At 37.7% G+C, this 20,444-nt stretch overlaps 1 protein-coding gene across 1 annotated transcript; it reads left to right on the top strand.

The window, feature by feature from the left end:
* The first annotated feature begins 14,242 nt into the window (after nt 1-14,242).
* Nucleotides 14,243-18,851, top strand: LOC137717719 (wall-associated receptor kinase-like 14). The gene is made up of 3 exons (XM_068457177.1): nt 14,243-15,193; nt 17,244-17,321; nt 17,443-18,851. The coding sequence occupies exons 1-3, from the start codon at nt 14,458-14,460 to the stop codon at nt 18,717-18,719; spliced, it is 2,091 nt and encodes a 696-aa protein (XP_068313278.1). The 5' UTR covers nt 14,243-14,457; the 3' UTR covers nt 18,720-18,851.
* Nucleotides 18,852-20,444: the final 1,593 nt, after the last annotated feature.

The following is a 20,444-nucleotide window of genomic DNA, read 5'->3' as shown; positions in this document are numbered from 1 at the left end:
CTCCTTAAGTCTGGATTGTAAAGATCGGCTTTCTGAAATCTCTGCCATTGAGATGTGCGTTCAAGGCATGCAGTGGGGACTACACTACATCCTTCAAGGCATTAAACCACGAACATTTGAGGAGTTAGCCACCCGCGCCCATGATATGGAGTTAAGCATCACCCGTCATGAGAAGAAAGAACAGATCGCCGACTACAAGAATGACAAAGTTTTGGGGCCCAAGGTGGATAAGGCTGCGTGGAAACCCACCAAGGAAGCAATGACGGTCAACACAACTCCAGTCAAAACCCATACACGAGGCAAGGCGATTCAAACCGAAGCTTTTCGTGATCAAGAGATACGTAGACGCACTTTGAAGGAGCTTGAGGAGAAGACATATCCATTCCCCGACTCTGACGTGGTTGCCATGTTGAAAGACTTGCTTGACAAAAAGGTGATCGACCTACCTGAGTGCAAACGGCCGGAAGAGATGAACCGTACTGACAGTCCAAGGTACTGTAAATTCCACCGCTTCATTGGTCATCCGACGGAAAAGTGCTTTGTGCTAAAAGATCTCATCATGAAGTTAGCTCAAAAAGGGATCATCGAGCTAGATCTTAATGATGTGGTGAAGTCAAACTATACCACCGTCACTTCTGGCTCTTTGAACTCAAAATCTTCACCTCAACCGCTGGGGGCATGCTCCAAAACCATGTCAGTCACGTCAAGTAAAGTTGAAGGATGGACTTATGTCACTCCAAAGAAAATGCACAAGAAACATAGGTCTCCTCCACAAGTTCACCAATCGGAAAGAGGGCAAAGCAGCTACCGTCAACCTTCAAAGCTACATGAAAGTGTTGAGGATGAGGAAGTTATGACACAAAGATCGTCCGTTGCCATCACAATGCGCGATTTCTTCCCCAAAGACTTCTTCAATCACTCGGTCAAGACTCATTGCTATGAAGATTGCAAGGAATGCCTCTCTAAGATCGTTTGACACATTCAACCAACGCTCCTCGTTCGCACGAGCCTAAAAGGCGACAACCAACGCTCCTCGTTCGCACGAGCCTAAAAGGCGACAACCAACGCTCCTGGTCCGCATGAGCATAAAAGGCAACAACCAAAGCTCCTCGTTCGCACGAGCCTAAAAGGCGACAACCAAAAGCTCCTTGTCTGCACGAGTTGAAACTGCAAACGACACCACAAGCTCCTCGTTCGCACGAGCCTAAAAGGTGACACCAAACGCTCCTTGCCTGCACGAGCTGAAACTGCAAACGACACCAAAACGCTCCTTGCCTGCACGAGCTGAAACTGCAAACGGCACCAAGCTCCTTGCCTGCACGAGCTGAAACTGCAAACGGCACCAAAACGCTCCTTGCCTGCACGAGCTGAAACTGCAAACGGCACCAAACGCTCCTTGCCTGCACGAGCTGAAACTGCAAACGGCACCAAAATGCTCATTGCCTGCACGAGCTGAAACTGCAAACGGCACCAAACGCTCCTGGCCCGCAAGAGCATAAACTGTGTACGGCAAAATCATCAAAAAAAAAAAAAAAAAAATCATCACTCATTTGAACTACGTCATGACTTGATCCCTCCTCAACCAAGGGTACGTAGGCAACTTGAAACTTCAAAACTTCAAGTACAGTCACATCATCAAAAAAAAAAAAAAAAAAAAAAAAAAAAAAAAAGAGGAAATAACACATCTTGGTGATGTATATGTTTTATCTGTATTTAGCACAATACACTAAATAAGTAAAGCATGTTCATTGATCTCCGAGAAATTACAAGTGCGTACAAAAAAAAAAAAAAAAAAAAAAAAGAGATGGAGCTTTCATAAAGGTTGTTCACGTGAAGCCCCACTACTTGGGAAAACTACAGAAGCGGGAGGCATCAAAGAAGAGGCCTCAATACTTGGTGGAACGCTAGATGAGCCAGGAAAAAGGTGCCTCTGGAAAAAAGCAGCAAGCCTTTGACGGTCACTTTGAATTCGACCACTGGATTCTTGCAGCTCATCAAGCTTCCTCTTCATGCCCGTCGAATAGTTATTTGCAAGCACATGCAAACTTCTATTCTCGTGCTTAAGCTGTTTGATCTCTTGCTTAAGAGTTTCCACCTCCGCCATCAATGATTCCACTTGGCGGGATCGAGCAAGTAGGCGTTGGCCCATGTTGGACACAGAGCCTGCGCACTGAACACTGAGAGTTAGGGACTCTTGAACGGCCAACTCATCGGACCGTTCTGAAAGCAGCCTACTATCTTTTGGAGTGAGGAAGTTCCTAGCTACTATCGTAGCTGTTGTTGCGTCCTTCATCACAGAATCTTCACCTGTCAAAGGGCCATTAGAAGATAAGAAAGAAGGGCACCATACATTTACCTGACGCGGCGCACTCGGATCACTGCTGAGACTCAAATCTAAGCAAATGTTAGACGGGTTAGCCATTGTCAAAAGGTTAAAAGAGAAAGGTGGATGGAGTAAAATCAGAAAGGGCCGAAGACGATTTTCACAAACGGGCGATCTTCAAAGTGTGCATGTTGGAGGTAATCGATACCTCTATAAAAAGCCAAGGCGACACGACCACCGATTCAAAAAATCGGATTTTCCTGCGTGAAGTTCGGCGACGCTTTCGCGGCTTTTCAGATAACGCGTTCAACTTTGTCAAAAGATCTCTGACAAAGTTGAAAACACGTGAAGGTTATCATCCCAACTACGCGCCTTTGCCAACAAGCGTGGTGACAGAGCCGCACCCGTGACTACTTTTTCGATGAGGCGCTCGCTCAGAAATCGAAGAGACGCTTGTTAAAAAATCGAAGAGACGTTTGTCGACAAGGGTAAAAGAACATAATCACCACTTGCTATTGGGAAATCCCTATATATGTCGACCTTCATCTTTTATGGCAAGGCATACCTGAAAAAAAAAATGCCCAACTCTTCCTCACCTCTGAGGGCGCACTCCCAGCAAAGCCTTTCGAAATACTCAATTTTTTCTTCTTCCCCAAAGAAGATACCAGATGCCTGGAGTACAGATGACCCAGGAGGAAACGGTAGATTGAAGTATGTGGAGACAAGCACAACAAATACATGTGCTGATCCATTCGCCGCTTCTTCAAAAGCAAAGGTATCTCATATCATCAAGGTCGAAAGCAAAGGTATCTCATATCATGCTTTTTCCTTGTCTTTTCCTTTGTCCTTGTTCTTACTCGCATGGCAAAGTGAAAGAAGCAATCAGCCGGCACTTGGAGTCAGTCTTCCGATCTGGAACCGACTGCCTGGAATCTATTCCCTGGTTGCTTACCTAGCGTTGCTCTCGAGTAGTCATCTTCAACGGTTGATACACTTCCAGAGAAGGGACCACTTCTGCAAAGGGGAGCAAGTAAGGCAAGTGAAAATGATACATTAAAGCATGTGGAGACAAGCAACAACTGCATATGCTGAGCTATCCTCTAACCCTCTTCAATACGAATTGGAGAGATTGAACAAAGAAACAGAAAAAAAGAGTAAAGCTCAAACCTTCGGGGGAGACCAAAATTTCCTGCTGCCCAGTTCAAGAGTAGCACAAAGGAAAATCAACGATTGGAGGAAACCAGAAAATCTTCCAGTCGAACTCAAGATCAAGCCTCGATGGCCCTTGAAGAAATTTCCTGCTGCCCAGTTCAAGAGTAGCACAAAGGAAAATCAACGATTGGAGGAAACCAGAAAATCTTCCAGTCGAACTCAAGATCAAGCCTCGATGGCCCTTGAAGAAATTTCCTGCTGCCCAGTTCAAGAGTAGCACAAAGGAAAATCAACGATTGGAGGAAACCAGAAAATCTTCCAGTCGAACTCAAGATCAAGCCTCAATGGCCCTTGAAGAAATTTCCAGCCCAATTCAAGATCAAGCCTCGACGGCCCTTGGGTTGACATCTACATTAAGGGACTTCAAAACGCATCTTCTACACGTGACAAGCACATGTCTACGACGCGCCTTGAAGTGGGGGCATTTGTAGACATCGAAATTTCAGTAAAACAAATGTTCACCAATGCATTAAAGTTTTGACGTGTCAAGGCATACATGGCATACGCCACGTGTTGTACAAATTGTACACATGGTGTGTGACTCAACAAAATAGGAAGAAATACCCTTGAAGGATTAAACAAGTTTTTCTTCTCATTTTTGGCAATGACAAGGCAAGTACATTTCAATCCATTGAGGATCAAAACAAGTTTTTCTTCTCATGTTGGGCAATGACAAGGCAAGCACACTTCAATCCATTACGGATCAAAGTAAGTTTTTCTCATTTGGGCAATGACAAAGCATACACATTTCAAGTTTAAAATGGTGTGAAGTGGGAAATTAGGCCATAAGTTAGACCATTTCAAGTTTAAAATGGTATTAAGTGGGAAATTAGGCCATAAGTTACACCACTTCAAGTTTAAAATGGTATTAAGTGGGAAATTAGGCCATAAGTTACACCACTTCAATTTCAATATTGCATTAAGTGGGAAAATTAGGCAATGGTGCTTGGAAAGGAAAAAAATATTTTGTGGTGGTGATTCATTCTCAAAGCCTATAAATAGGCTTCTCCATCAAGGTATCAAGCATCAAGGAATTCACAAATACATTTCTCTACTCCAAAATTAGAAGAGAATTCCCCAAATCGTTGAAGCTTTGAAACTCCAAAGCTTCCAACCATCCAAATTCCCAAGAATTCCGAAGGATCAAGAAAGCACTCTTCGTTCTTCGTCAAATCCTCCTTCAAGATCAAGCCCCAACGGCCCTTGAAGAACTCCCACCAACTCAAGATCAAGCCCCGACGGCCCTTGAAGAAAGTGTTCATTGTTCATCAACTGTTCATCCTAAGATCAAGCCCCAACGGCCCTTTGGATCAACAACCTCAACAAATCCACACATCCAATCGTTCTTCAAGATTAAGCCCAAAAGCCCTTGAAGATCCGCTCATCCATCAACCTTCAAGATTAAGCCCAAAAGCCCTTGAAGAAATCCACACAACCATTATTCAAGATCAAGCCCCGACGGCCCTTGAAGAAGTCCACACAACCATTATTCAAGATCAAGCCCAAAAGCCCCCTTGGAGAAACTTCCCTCAACCTTCAAGATCAAGCCCCAACGGCCCTTGAAGAAACTTACAACTGTTCATCCAAGATCAAGCCTCGACGGCCCTTGGATCAACGAATCTACATCTTACGGAGATAGAATCAGAGGACCAAATTTGAGAGAGATCGTAACCCCAAAATCATAAACACAAAAATATTATTTTGTACACGTTATTCTGGTTTCTTGTTTCAAAGAAACTTTCGTGTTCACAATCACCTTCAACGGTCATGTAGGTAGTATAGTTGCGTAATCGTGGATCCCAAAGAACCACATATGTATGGGCATGTAGCCGTCTAAAAAGAATTTTACGGTAAATTTCAAATAATTATTTTCTGTAAGTTTCATCAATACTCAATTGGAAAGATCCATTAGTTTGGTATGAAACCAACGTAATTTTTTTTAAGGTAATAAGAAATTATTAAGAACTATCAAGAATGTACATAGGACAAGCGTGTCGAATATAACTAAGAGGTCACACATGCAAAAACAAAAACCACACAAATTCACAACTACAAATTAACTCATCATGCAAAAATAAAATTCCTGAACCACCAAGGAGACCGATATCTAACCAATAGGAAAAATAACAACCTTGTGAGTCGTAAAACCACCGTAATAGCTATTGGAAAATTTAATAATAATATTATTATATTAAATTTATTAATTGAATGGAAATAAGAAGTTGAGCCTTTTGGTAGAAAATATGTCTACTTAAATAAAGTGTTGCAACTTTTAACTCTTCATGAATAGTCACATGCTTTCCAAAGAGGTATCTCACATTTAATAAATAGGGAAGCCCCTTATAATCACTGATATAGCAATTATAACTTTTCATTGTTTTACATAATCATATATAGAGTGTACTAAATATTAGAGAGTCTCATTAAGTCCATATGAGAGAGTTTTCAACACAATCGTGGTTCATGGAGCCTTGTGATTTTGAGTGCTACTATTACAATGACGTGGTCGTTGTATCTTGGGAGACATGCGCCGATCGACCATGAGCACCGTAGTGGGACGTAAACTTGTCTTAAGGACAGAGTGTCCAACACTTGCCTTGACCGTATTTTCAAGTTTTTCTAATCCATTATATCATGTTCATTTAACATTGGTTACTCATGTACATGCATTATTGTGATATATAATTGCATGAATTATTTCTTAAATTTTTATGTGATTTAATATAGCAATTAGACCCTAATTTTTCCAACAATAGCAGCATGAGGAAAAGGTTGCACCAACTTTGATAGTCTTGCAATTGTCAACAAAGAAGCACTGCTATGAGTCACCTCCAACAAATGCCCTACTTCTTCCTCATAGTCCTTTTTCATACACACAAACAAAACAAAAACAAAAACCAACCTTAACTATGTATAATAGTTGTTGCCTAAAGATCTGAACTTGATTCGTAAACCATAGCCATCACAGAAGCTCTCCTCGATAAAATGAGAGAGCGAGCACGATCACGAAAACTCTTGTCACAACAACGAAGGAGTGATTACAACCAAAAAAAAAAAAGAAAATAGAAAGAAGAGACTAAGAAAGATTGTCGTCAACCCAAGCCAATGGCCTGGATAGACGGCTGAGATGTTTTTCCTTTAGGTTATTTCTCTAGATAGCGGCTATGTGGGAATCGAAAACAACGTAATTTCGTAGTTCGTACTCATCCCTAAACCCTAGTTTGGTATCGCCTTGTAGTTTGTACATGTAACATGTTCTCCCCTTCCTTTTCCCAAACCCTTGCATGGATAAGGATTAGTACAAAAGTCGAATGTCCATTAGTTTCCCATAATACTTGGGAATAATGGGCCTATCTGTGATCCATGTTATATTAAATGTTGGGCCCCTTCACCTCAATCTAATATCCTTCTAAAGTCACTAAAAAGTTGGTCTTTTAGTTCAAGGTATTATTAGAAAGGATTAAAACATGAGAAAGTTAAATAATTTTTCATTTTGAAGGGATTGAAATAGAACAGTCGAGTAATTTTGTTGGTAATCACACATCGTGAGCTTGATAAAATAATTTACAATAATTATTTGGTTTCGCTCGTAATTTCATTAAGGCATTTTAAGATAAAATTTCATTTTTGATAAGCTGACAGGTGGTTAAGTTAAAGACAATATCATTAATGAACCATTTTGCATTTCTCTATAAATTTAGACAAATTCATCTACTACTTCCAAATTAGAAAGTTTTTTTTTTTTTTTTTTTTTTACTTATATCCCACTATACCTTGAAAATAATAGTTTGTACGCTACAAACCAATCCTATACACAACACAGGGCCTAACAGAGTTGTTACATGCACTTGAAAATTTCGTCATTCACATCTTTGAAAAATAAAGAACGAACCAGTACTAAAGTGACTATTTTGGAGTGTAATGAATACTATTTTTTTTTTTTTTTTTATAACAAAAACATACAAATTTGATATGACGGAAATAATCAAATCCAACAGATATAGATAAATCCAAAACAAAAGCAGAATCGAATCCTTCCAAAAAAGCGATCAGAGATTGACAGAACCCACTAGCCATGTCCCATTAAAAATTGAAGATGCTTTGTGTTGCTATTCATTTATTCTTACATGATATGTGACTTACTGTATCACTTGGGTTTAAGATATATGGTAGCATTTGTTGCACCATGTCTCCTCAAATTTTTCGTTGAAAAGGACAGTAACCGACCTTGTCAGAAACCATGGATTTGAGTGTGCTGTGTGTCTCTGAAACTCTGATGTTCCCTGCAACCTACATCCTTGATGTTCTCTGAAACTCTGCCGTTACAAATATTATCTGATTTGAGAAATTATCTCACTCACTCTTAAGTCCCATCTTCCGTTCGTCCTTTCCACTTTTAACTTCTCACTTAGCCAAACAATGTCTTCTTCCTCCTCCTCTCCGCTTTCTAACCCGAAATACTCCGTGTCACAAACTGTGAACATCACCGGCATCGGTTTGAAGGAAGAACAAAAAGAACCTGCAGAAACTTATGAGCATAACTACGTGAGCAGCCATGTGCATATAAAACCCACTCACACCTCCCAACCCCTAGACAAAGAAGTCGTCTTGCGGCGCATCCGCCAGCGTAAGCTAGTGAACAGAGTGCGAGCCGCTCTTCAAGCCCTCCTCAGCTCGCCCTCCTCTCCCTCAGTTCAAGAAAACAAGTGGGTCGATGATGCCTTTGCTGCTCCTTGATTTATTAGGTCTTAGCCGCCCAAAAATATACGACTTCGCTCGCGTCTGTGAAATATGTCAGTACTAGTCTAGGGTTTTGATTCATTTCTTCTGCACCAAATACGTACGTTGTTATTTTGTAGTTTTGTACTGTTTATAATCTCCGTTTGCACGTAGACTTTAATTTATGGTGAGATTTGAATTTATCTGTTACAAAACAATTGCCTGTTTAGATGAGTTTTTAGTTTTTTGCCTTTTTATGTGATTACCAAAGAAATTTTAGTTAAACTCTCCGTTCCGGCCCACATAACTTGCCCCAAAATATTAGGGTTTGTTCTTCTTCGGCTTATTCTTTTGTTCTGTTCAAGACCATCTGAATCACTTAGCTAGGGTGAACAAAGAATTAGGCCCAAAAAAGAGCGAGGAGAAAAGTTTGAGTAGGCATGTCAATCACATCATTCATAAAGCACCACGTCATTCATAAGGCATTTTGGATGAAAAAAATGGTTCTTGTATTTTAGTCTTGTTTGTTGGCCACTCTCTAGTATCAAAATCTGTAATTTTCCACTTTTTACATTATAGTCTCAATCAGAGTGGGGCTTCTAACGGGCAAAGAAAGAAAGACCCCTACACATCCATTCATTTATGCCTTCTTTCTGAAGATTCATTCCTTTGGCACGGAACCTTCACTCAATCTTCAATCAGGTCAGGCATACTATGTTTGATAGTTGAAGCATCCCTTCTCTTATAAATATAAAGAAGATTGTCTGAATTCTACATAATCTCCCTTCATATGAGAATTACTCTAATCAGACAACCTTATCTTATTAAGAAATGATAGGTTAAGTAAAACTAAAACAATGGCCCCCAATATTATTTTTCTTCCGATCATGTTAATAAGAAGCATCCGTGAACTTAATCTAGTTTAGTCTAAATGGTTTGTGGAATCCATTGACGTATATGATGAGCGTGCCAAGTTGCTAGCTTAAATTAATTTAATTTCAAGAATCACGCGCTTTGGTTGCTACTTTAACGTACTTATTCACTTGCTTCAACTATCTCGCATTTTTAATGTTGATTAAAAAGTCATAGTGGTCCACTTCTGCTGTATAATAATTAGAGGAATTGTATCACTTAAGTTGCCAAATTAAACACTCCTCAACTTTTATTTTTTTTAAAGGGACGAACTGGTACTTCGTGAAGGCAGTCTATCCTTCTGGAAGTCGGGTCTCAAATTTATCTTGTATAGACATTGTTCTAAAAATTTTTGCTTAGGCGCTTAGCGGCTGATCAATGCCCTGATTAATGTCTAGGTGTTTAAAAATTAAGAAAAATGACGCCTAAACTTGCTGAGGCGCTTGCCTAGACCGCCTAGGTTGCGACTCACTTAGGCAAGAAATAGATAACTTTCATTTTGTATTTTATTTTTTTAATAAATTGTAAGAGACTTGTTAAATACTTAAATGAACACACATTATATGCTTGTTCCCCATGCTTTCTTTATATTCCAATACTTCATAATATATATGTCATTCTTTATGTTCCAATACTTCTCTCACTTCTCTTCATCTCTATCTCGTTTGATCATCTCCCTTCTTTCTCTTTCCTTCAATTATCTCTTACTTTCTTTCCTCCTCTCTCCTCTTTCTCCCTCTCCTGTGACCCCTTCTTTTTAGATATCCTTGTCCAATTTAAGTCGTAAGATTTAAAAATTTTAAATCGCAAACCAATCACGTTTTTGAGTCTTAAGGAAAATTGTTTTCAAGAAATATTCTTAAGAAATATTTTGAGAAATGATAAAAAATTTCAAATAGGATACCAAATAGGCCCTAATAGATTTACTTAAATCTACCTAGTTCGCCTAAGCGCTAGGCCCCAACCCACCGCCCAACTAGCGCCTTAGCGTCTTTTAGGACCTTATGTATAGGAAGAAAAAAAAGGTGCCATTTTGCGTTTTTATTTAGTGTGTAATTTGCATCACATGGATGTTTTGCTATGCTAATGCTTTCTTCATCAATCGAATACATTTTACTTCATTGGTTAAAATTTCAAAGCTATCTTGCAAAAGAATGGAGAGTTGGATGGAGATCTCAATCATAAAATACAAGCTGGATGAATGAAGTGGAAGAGTGCATCCGATGTGCTGTGTGATTATCTTATGCCACTAAAGTTTAAGGGAAAATTTTATAAGATGGCAATAAGGCTAGCAATGTTTTATGGCACGGAATATTGGATGGTGAAGCATCAACACAAACATAAAATGAGTGTAGCGGAGATGAGAATACTTCGTTGGATGTGTGGGCACACAAGAAAGGATAAGATTAGGAATAAGGATATCCGAGGTAAAGTAGGAGTAGTTGAAATTGAAGGAAAGATGAGAGAAAATCGGTTATGGTGGTTTGGACATGTGAAATGAATGCCCATTGTTGCTCCGGTTAGAAGATGTGATTACGAGACAAATGTTCAGGACCGAAGGGGTAGATGAAGACCTAAGAAGACGTTGAAAGAGACTCTAGGAAAAGACTTAGAGTACTTGGATCTAATGGAATACGTGGTACAAAACCGAGTACAATGACGTTTTAGGATTCATACAACCGATCCCATTTAATAGGAAAAAGTTTTGTTGTTATTGCTGTGGTGGTTAAAATTTCAAAGCAAGCACCAATAATGTAATATGAACGTTCACAACGAACACACTTACACTAATATTTTTCGTCATCCATTACAATTTATAACTAATTAACTCTTTTTCATTCATCAGCAAAACTGATAGGTTTTGGTCTGATGTGCCTTTCAAGTTTTGTCAAGTGCCCTATATTCTATCAGAAGGAGGTGCTAGAATTTGCATCAGGTGGTTAATGGCCTGTCTCATATGAGAAGAGATTCTCTTCGGATCTCTTCCACCAAGTTCATCGAATCAAGTGATTCGAGTCTTTCAAATTGCATCCAATGTCTTATTTGTTTTGACCTCTTAAAAGTTATAATAATTTTTTACTGTTAGATAAAATTTAAAAGATCCGAATCATTTGATCCGATAATTTTAATGAAAGAGATCCGAAAATGATCTCTTCTCGTCTCATATATCTCTTGGGGTTGATTAAATATATCCATGTAATTTATTTCGAATTACGGAAATGGCATCACCACTGCTGCTCTCGTGATCAAATGTTTGAAAAGACGCAAATTATTTCAAACGTAGACAGATGCGAGATTCTAGAAACACCAACCGTGACAAATTGGATCAGGAAGACAATATGCCTGCATGAAAGCTACATATACAAAAACAATAATTCTGCTATGGTATTTATTTTTTCCTTTTAATTGTTTTCTTCTTTCTGTTCTTAACGTCGCTATCGTTGATGACTGGATTAGTGAATAATTTTGGTTAACTGATGTTTGTATAATTCGTTAGATATGTCGGATCAGAATATATTAGTAACATCAACTCTAATTTTCTAGAGCTAGGAAAAATAGTCATTTATTATTAATATTGTTTTAAGTAACCAACTACTCAAAACAGTCAAAGTATGGGATTGGGAATAATGGATTCATATGATTTCACACTCTAGAGACTATGGACCGAGCAATCTAAATCATTCAATTTAAATCATGCGGTTTCATTAGTCTCATTTCACTGCCCACTTCACATACAATATATATCTCTCTCTATCTCCAACGTCCATATATCTCTTTTACTCTCTTGAACCGTCTAGATTGCTGGTCGGTGAGTAAAGGGGAGAAACTCAATCCGGGAATAATAAGCCACTAATTTTATTCGTGAAATTGCGTGTGCATTACAAATGCTTCCGTGTAACATATAGCAAATTGGTGTTATATTATATGAATCGTACATTATAATACGATATATAATTTTCAAAGTCCAAAGGTGAAGAGCCCACTTCCACACCCACCCCCATCGAAGGCTGTAATCTTCTGTGAAAAATAAGATTGATGATCATGAAAGCAAAGATATATTGCCAAGAAAAAACAAGAAGAATCATAGCTGCTGACAAGTGATGTCCATGTCAAATTTCAGCCTTGCCATTCGACTCTGATTTCTTCTATTTAAGCTGTATATACGTACATATATATAGTTTCTTTAAGTGAAGAGATGGGGATTGGTTGTGGAATTTCCACATCGAATTTTAATGATTCGAACCGTTTATTTTTTAAGTTACACTTTATAGATATCTTTGCAAAATATTAGCTAAATCGGAAATATTTGATGCTTCTTGTCGTCACAATTAAATAGGCAAATAATTTTGTATTTAATTGAAATTTTTAATAGATGATTTGTGAATCAAAACTTATAAAATAAATGGTTCAGATCGTTGAAATTCGATGTAGAATGAATCCCTCAACTAATCTCCAATTTAAGGAGAAAAAAAGGGAAGTTCCTTTAAAATGCATCTCCAATTTCACGAGTAACATAACACGGAACATGATGTATCAATTAGTAAGAATTTCGATAACACATAAAAATTTCTCTTATTTAATCTTAAAAAAAAAAAAAAAAAAAGTGAATAGTAAGAGTATTAGCAAGCGTAAGCTCAAGAAATCAAAGCCTTCAAGGTTGCCCAATTTGACATGAATTGAACCAAGAGCTTTGACTTCTCCGCTCATCTTAAAATGTGGTGTGGACTCTTGTGCAGGCAGAGATTACGTTTAAGAAACATGCATTATGGTCAAAATAAAGGACAGCTGTAATATTCACGGAATTCTGATAAGAACTGAAAAAAAACAAAAAAAAAAACACACCCCTCGATAGCCGAAGAAATTAATAGTCATAATATTAAAATTGAGTTTAGAATTTCAAAAATATTTCAAGATATAGGTGATTGGGCTAGAAAAATGGACATACGTAGTCTTGGTCAACACAAAGATGTTTCCCTCCAATTGGGGCGTACGTAGTTAACAGGTTGCGGTAACATGTTAGATAGTTAAACGTTAAGAAGAAGAGAATCAGTGGGAATTGAAATATTTGTTTAGTAATACTATTGATTTGGGCTAAAAAACAAAAAAAAACAAATCCAGTTCTCACTTTTTGGTTTTTAATCGAAAGTAATTACCAAATAAGATTTCAGTTTTTTTTTAAATGAAAACTAAAAATGAAATAGTTATCAAACGGCTACTTAGTAATACAATTTAGTAATTTTCTTCTTCATTTATAATGATAAGTCTTAGGTTTGAAGGTGGTTTATGACGATTTTGATACTAATATATTCTTCTACACCTTAATGTTAATATATCTTTCAATACGCATAACAAATTTGAAAAATATCTTCTGTTAAGTTTATAAAATATTATCATCAGTGCATATATTTCTGAGAGCTTATATTCATATCCCTCCAAATAATTTCTTCCACACCTGTTTATTTTTTTAATATTTTTGACACATCACTATACTTGATAGAAAAATATTTAAAAAATTAAAAAGAGTATGAAGAAAGTTTTTTAAAGTGTGTGAATATAATCCCTCATCTCTCTTGATTATATCTTCTAAATAACTAATATTTTAATACATTGCATGTATGCGTTTCAGTGCTCAACATTCTAATACAAATAGATTAAACTAGTTAGTCAAAAAAGCGTGCTCGCCTCCTTACGTGTAAGTTTGAATTTTGTTTTGTAAATACCATAACTAGTACCACTCCAGTCAAAATTTAGTGTCAGATTTTCTTCATTATCTTTAAAAATGACCTCAAATTGTTTTTTTTTTTTTTTTAAATAAAGAAAGCAATTATAACCCACTTTACAAGCGTTGTTTCTAACTCAAACAATAGTTTTCAATATTAATTTGTTAAATAAAATAGCTTAATTACTTATAAGCAAATACAATGTCTCTATTTTTCCAACGTGAAAATTAAGACTCTCAAATCAAATTTTAATCCTCCTTTGTCTCCTGTCCTCAAACCAAATTTTCCTTCCGAGTTTGAAACCGAATTGTTTTGTTATTTTGTAACGCCTATTTCCTTTCCTCGTGGGAAAAAGTTAAGGCAAGACCTGTGTCTTAATTAGAATCGTAAGCAGCAAACTCTTCTCCCTCTCGCACTCTCGTCTTCTCCTTCTTTCCTCAGGTGGCGTTTGGGTGGTCGATCAGATCATGTTCGAAACGCCGGCAGTTCATTGCTTGAAGAATCAAAGCTCCCACATTTAATTCCCGAACAAAAAATTTAGAAACTTTGTAATCTTGTTACCTACTTGGTATGAAGTATTTCACCCTAATTGTATCCGTACTTGTTATTCCACTGCTCACCGTCCATGCAGCAAATCGCTGCAACCAAGCGTGCCCGGGTTACAGGCCCAGCCCGATTCAGTACCCTTTCGGGTTCTCATCGGGCTGCGAAATCCGGCTTAACTGCATTCCAAACGGAGGAATCGCAATCGGGGAGTTTCCAATCCAGTCCATAAACCAGGACAGCATAAGAATCAACCTCAAGAGCCGTTGCAACCGACCCCTCCACACCCTCCGCAACTTCTACAGCCGGAAATACGCCCCGACGTCACGAAACGCGATTCTTCTTCAGAACTGTACGGAAGGGACGGCGTCGAGCAGCTGCGAGATTCCCAACCTTCTGGTGCAGGCGCGGTTCGACGCGCCGTCCAATTGCAGCTCCAACAGCCGCCTCAGCTGCTACGCCGAGACCAGAAAGGATGTCCCATTTTTGGACTTTGGGAGCGTCGAGAGGAAGGATTGCAAGTTCTTGCTGTCGTCGATTTCGGCGCCGCCGCAACTTTTGAATAGCTCGACGCCGGCGGCGCCGGTGATGCTGGAGGTGGAAGTGTTGGATTTGGGGTGGTGGCTTGAGGGTACTTGTGGGTGTGACAAGAACGCCAATTGTACGACCGTCGTATCGCCAAATGGGACTGAAGGGTATAGATGCAACTGTAAGGAGGGGTTTCGTGGAGATGGTTACGTTGCTGGGTCAGGCTGCTGGAAAGGTAATTACTGATTAATTACCGATTGATTACTTCGTAATTACTTATTAACTCTTATTCTTCCTCCTCTTGCTTATTTGATCATTTTTTTTTTCAACTATGAGGTTGGTCTATGATTTTTATAGTACTCTTTCACTCTTCATGCACACCCAAGTTCATTTTTCACGTTTGAATCGAACAAAACAATGAAAAATCAACGAATAAAAATAAATAGTTCATTCATAGAAAAAAATTAATCTGCGGAAATCATTTCCCATGAGCAAACCCTTCATCATATTTACCTCTCAAATTTTAAATTGATTTTGTGCCCTTCCATTTGTCAAATTTTTCTTAATTTTCCATAAAAATGAATCCTAAATGAACAAAAATAACCTTCAACTTGACAAAAAAATTTATAACAGAGAATAAATCGACACATTTTAGAACTTAGAGATTCAAAACCAAATTGAAAGTCGAAAAAGCACATCGAATGAAGGCCATAATTTCATGGTGCATTGCTAAAAAGTTTCAAAAAAATAAAAACACAAGATTAAGGATAACCAATTAAAACAATCCAAGGCATGCTTAGGGTCCTACCTTATATTGTTTGACTCATATTTTTGGGATCACATTCATAGGCCACCCTGAAACGAAAAGTCTATGAGCTTAGATGCAAATTTACTTTCAATAGATATCATTAGGTTGGGTAGGAGACTAAGAACAACTCGCCACCAAACAAGCATAGCAATTATTTTGTTACATTTTTGTGTGCATTATTTTGGATTTGTAACAATATTTTATTTTATTATTTAGCAGCCATAGTAGACTATATATGGTCTTTTTATATTTAATATATAATATATTGCACTAAAAAGTAAAGATTTTAGTCAATCACACAATTAAACAACTCTTAAATTCTATATCAAAATTTTCATTAATGAGAATCAAATTTAAAACATCTTAATTACAAAAAATAAAAATAAAAAAATTACGGACTGTATTGCTATATAACAGCACAATGATTTTTAAGTAAGGAAAATTGAATATTTAACGAAATGGGACCGTTGGTAGGGCCCATTGAAAATGCACTCGGGATTCATAACGTTATGCCTCTTGCCTACTCAATTTGTGGGACCGGTCCATTATGTTGGGGGTCAACTTAATCCAATTAGATTATCCTAAGAGAAGAGTTTTTTTTTTTTTTTTTTTTTTTTTTTTTTTTTGAAACTATCTACACATTTATTTTTTATTTAAATTTTTTTTGGTCAATTTTTATCATTTGATTTTTTTTTTCAATTTTTCGTTCCAGCTCAACGACAAAATTATAAGAAATGTGTGAGAGTTGTATGTGGACCTTTCCCTTGTTTTTTCATTTTTGGGTTGGTTAAGAAAAAGAAATAGATATTATTAGGCCCAAAAATAAAGAAAAAGATATAAGATGACCCCATGGGTCTCCCTCAGGATGGGCTTGTTTCACCTAATACGGTGTGTTGGATGAGACTTTTATCATATTTTAATGATTGCGTAGAGAAGTTTTGATTCTGTTACCTATATCTTTAAGTATTGCAATGACCTTAATTAGCAGGAAAATATAAGATTAATGACCCTCACAGGGCCACGAAGGCGTCTAGCTCGAGAGAGATTTCCCTATATTTTAGGATTTTACATTTTAAGTCTCCTCTCTAACTCAGAGTTGGTGGGCTTAAAATGATGTTCATTTTTGGTGTGGACAAAGAGAGGTCAAGTCATCGGCCCATTTAATAAAACATGAATTAATGTACATGGCATTTACGATAAATTAGTAATACTATATGGCATTGACGATTAGAACACTTTTTTTCTTTCTTTCTAAAATACATAGTGCAATCCTAATTTGATCAAAAGACCCAACAGATTCATTTTCATTTTTTATCCTAACTTGTTCAATCTCTTAGGTAATTTGGGAAACTTCTATATTCATTTTATAACTCTAAACTCGTCTCGCTGATAATTTAAATGACTAACACCAGATTAATCCTCATAATTTAACAAATGCAAGGCTTAATTATGTGACTTGTGCTCTGTAAATTGACAGTCTCATCGACTTGCAACCCTGCGAAATACTTGTCTGGCCAATGTGGAGGAAAGACCAGGTTCATCCTTTTGATTGGAGGTAACTGATTAACTCCTCTTTTAACACCTTAATCCGTTTTTATTTTATTTTAAACAACGATATTCTACTCTAAGGGGAAACATATATTCGTTCTTAATATGAGAATTTTTTCCTTTCTCAGCCGTTTTTGTTGGAGCTTCATTGATGATCAGTGTGGCTCTGCTATGCTGCTTCATTCGCCGACGATCCAAGCTGAAAGAGAGACACAGCACGAAACGCCTTCTATCCGCAGCTACGGGCAACTGCAACATTCCCTTCTACTCCTATAAAGAAATCGAAAAGGCCACAAATAGCTTCTCCGACAAGCAAAGGCTGGGGACCGGAGCCTACGGAACTGTTTACGCTGGTAAACTCCACGACGAATGGGTTGCCATAAAGAGAATCAAACACAGAGGACACGAAAGCATGGACCAAGTCATGAACGAGATCAAGCTCATTTCCTCTGTAAGGCACCCGAATTTAGTCCAGTTATTAGGTTGCTCCATTGAACACGGTGAGCAGATTCTTGTGTACGAGTTCATGGAAAATGGGACATTGTGTCAGCATTTGCAAAGAGAGAGAGGGGAAGGAATTTCTTGGCTCTCACGCCTGAACATTGCCGCTGAAACTGCTCAAGCAATATCCCATCTTCACTCCGCCGCTAACCCGCCGATATATCACAGAGACATCAAGTCGAGCAACATTCTTTTGGACTGCAAGTTCAGATCCAAAGTAGCGGATTTTGGCCTTTCAAGGCTAGGGATGGCGGAAACCTCCCACATTTCAACGGCTCCGCAGGGGACTCCGGGTTATCTTGACCCTCAATACCATCAGAACTTCCATCTCTCCGATAAAAGCGATGTCTATAGCTTTGGTGTGGTGCTTGCTGAGATCATATCAGGGTTGAAAGCTGTAGATTTTAACCGCCCACCGGATGAAGTAAACTTGGCAGCTCTAGCAACTGACAGAATCGGAAGGGCGTGTTTAAATGAAATCATAGACCCCTTACTCGAGCCCTGTATGGATGACGCTTGGACCCTTTCGTCGGTTCAAAAGGTCGCCGAATTGGCATTCAGATGCCTTGCATTTCACCGAGACATGAGACCGACAATGATAGAAGTGACAGCTGAGTTGGAGCTCATCAAGCTAAGCAGATGGCCGTCTTCCGAAGAAAACACTTACACAGCTTCATCGGAGGGATCCTCCCATTGCTCTCCATCTAGCGTGAGCGAAAAGCCTCTGAGTATTACCAAATCCCGATCACTTCGAAGCGTCATTGCGCTGCAGAATGGAGATGCCGGTAGCTTCAATTCGAGCGAAAAGTTAAAGGACAATTCACCGGTCTCTTTTCAAGATACGTGGTTAAGCGAACGGAGCTCGCCTTCATCGAACAGTTTGCTGAGTAATGTAATTCAGTGACCCTAAAAGGTGATCAAACAGTTTGCTTATAGTTTCACGTCAACATGTTCATACCATCAGTTTTAATGCAGTATAGGGGAATTTTCCCTTCCTCATCATTGTTCAATATGTACTGATAAGCATAAGCTTTTAGGGGAAATAAAGAATTGTTTTGTTGTCATGTATGTGAACTCATTTTCTTTTTTTTTTCTTTTGGAGTTCTTAGTTAAAATTACAGAGAGTAAAAAAGTTGTAGGCTGTTTCGTGATGTTTTGATACTTTAGCGGAATCATGATTTCAATTTCATCTAGGGCAAAACTTATATACTAATTTTTGTTGTTTTTCTTATGCCGTTGTATAACCATTTTGTTTGTTTTCACGCTTTTTCAAAACTACAAGCTTGTTTGTCAACTAATTCCAGTTTAAGCAAAAATTTAAAAACTCACAAATTAAAATTTTAATTTCTCAACCAAAAGGTAATTAAACTTTTAGTTTTGTGTACTAGTGGAATATATGTTGCATGAGTAGGGTTGCAACTCGGACAGGTTGGGTGGGTTAGAAGGTCAACCCAATCCTAATCCAACTTTTACAATTCGGGCTCGGGTTCAGGTTGGGTTTCATTCGAGTTCATTTGGGCTCGGTTTAATTGGGTTAGGATTTACTTGGGTTGGGTTCAGGTTACCCAACTTTTTCAAGTTTAATCTTGTAACAACTTAGTTTCCAAGAATTCCAACAAAAAATTAAGCCAAGTAGCATCAAGGCTATCTAACTTTAATTTCATAAATCAATCTACTATAAAGCTTTTGGATTTAGAGACTACGAATATAGACTGACTAATCAAAGCCTCTTATTCTCTAAAAGCTTAAGTGATTATAAAGGGTAATTTATTAAAAAATATATATATTATAAAGGGCATTGGATTTTGAACTTGGCTCACTTGGGTGTAGTATGAGCATTAATTGATATGGGTTACAATTTGGTTAGATTGGGTTTGGTTAGTCGGGTTGGGCTGGGTTAGGGATGGATAAGCAAATGATAAACCCAACTTAATCCAATCAATGTACAGGTTGAAATTGGGTTGGCTTCGGACGGGTTATAACTAAAAAAAAAAACTCACTTGTTCGGGTTTAAAGTCGGATTGGACGTGAGTAGGTTTGAATTGGCCCAACTCAAGTTGCACCCCTAGGCATGAGTAAAAGTGGGAATGTTAAAATGAAAAGGTAAGTGAGAAGATTGTTAACACTCCCGTTAACACTCCTTTTTCTTCTTTGGGTGTGCTTTCACTAAACTTAATTTAAAACAATAAAGCAACTATTGTTCTGCAATTTTCTCAAATACAAGATGCAAAATACTCAAGAATGAGCATTTACAAGAATTAAATCAAAACACTGTCACGTGATGTTGTAATTTCATTCAAATTGTAACTTGTGTAATTTTTTTAATATTTTCTAAAAATGAGACGGATAAACCATGTAGTCTACAATACTAACTCACACATTGATGCCTAGGGAAGTCTGAAATGCCTTTATGACTGTGTATATTCCTAACCTCAGAAAATATATACTGCCGCGATGAAATCACAAATTTGTCTTTTAAAAAAAAAGTCTACACTTTTACCATGTGTGCTATTTACTTATTTATAATAAGTATAAAGTATCTTATAAGACAAAAAAAAAAAAAAAAAAAAAAAAAAGAGTATCTTCATGTTGTTTGATATATGATAGAAAATTATATACAGCTATCTAA

Source organism: Pyrus communis, chromosome 1 (assembly GCF_963583255.1).
Source record: "Pyrus communis chromosome 1, drPyrComm1.1, whole genome shotgun sequence".
Classification (NCBI taxonomy): Eukaryota; Viridiplantae; Streptophyta; class Magnoliopsida; order Rosales; family Rosaceae; genus Pyrus; species Pyrus communis.
Note: the sequence above shows the minus strand (reverse complement) of the source record. Positions and strands in the feature narration are given on the sequence as shown.

Coding starts and splice junctions, on each gene's coding strand:
- LOC137717719 (XM_068457177.1), top strand. CDS start 14,458: ATGAAGTATTTCACCCTAATTGTATCCGTACTTGTTATTCCACTGCTC. Junction 15,194..17,243: donor TGGGTCAGGCTGCTGGAAAG/GTAATTACTGAT, acceptor GTAAATTGACAG/TCTCATCGACTTGCAACCCT. Junction 17,322..17,442: donor GTTCATCCTTTTGATTGGAG/GTAACTGATTAA, acceptor TTCCTTTCTCAG/CCGTTTTTGTTGGAGCTTCA.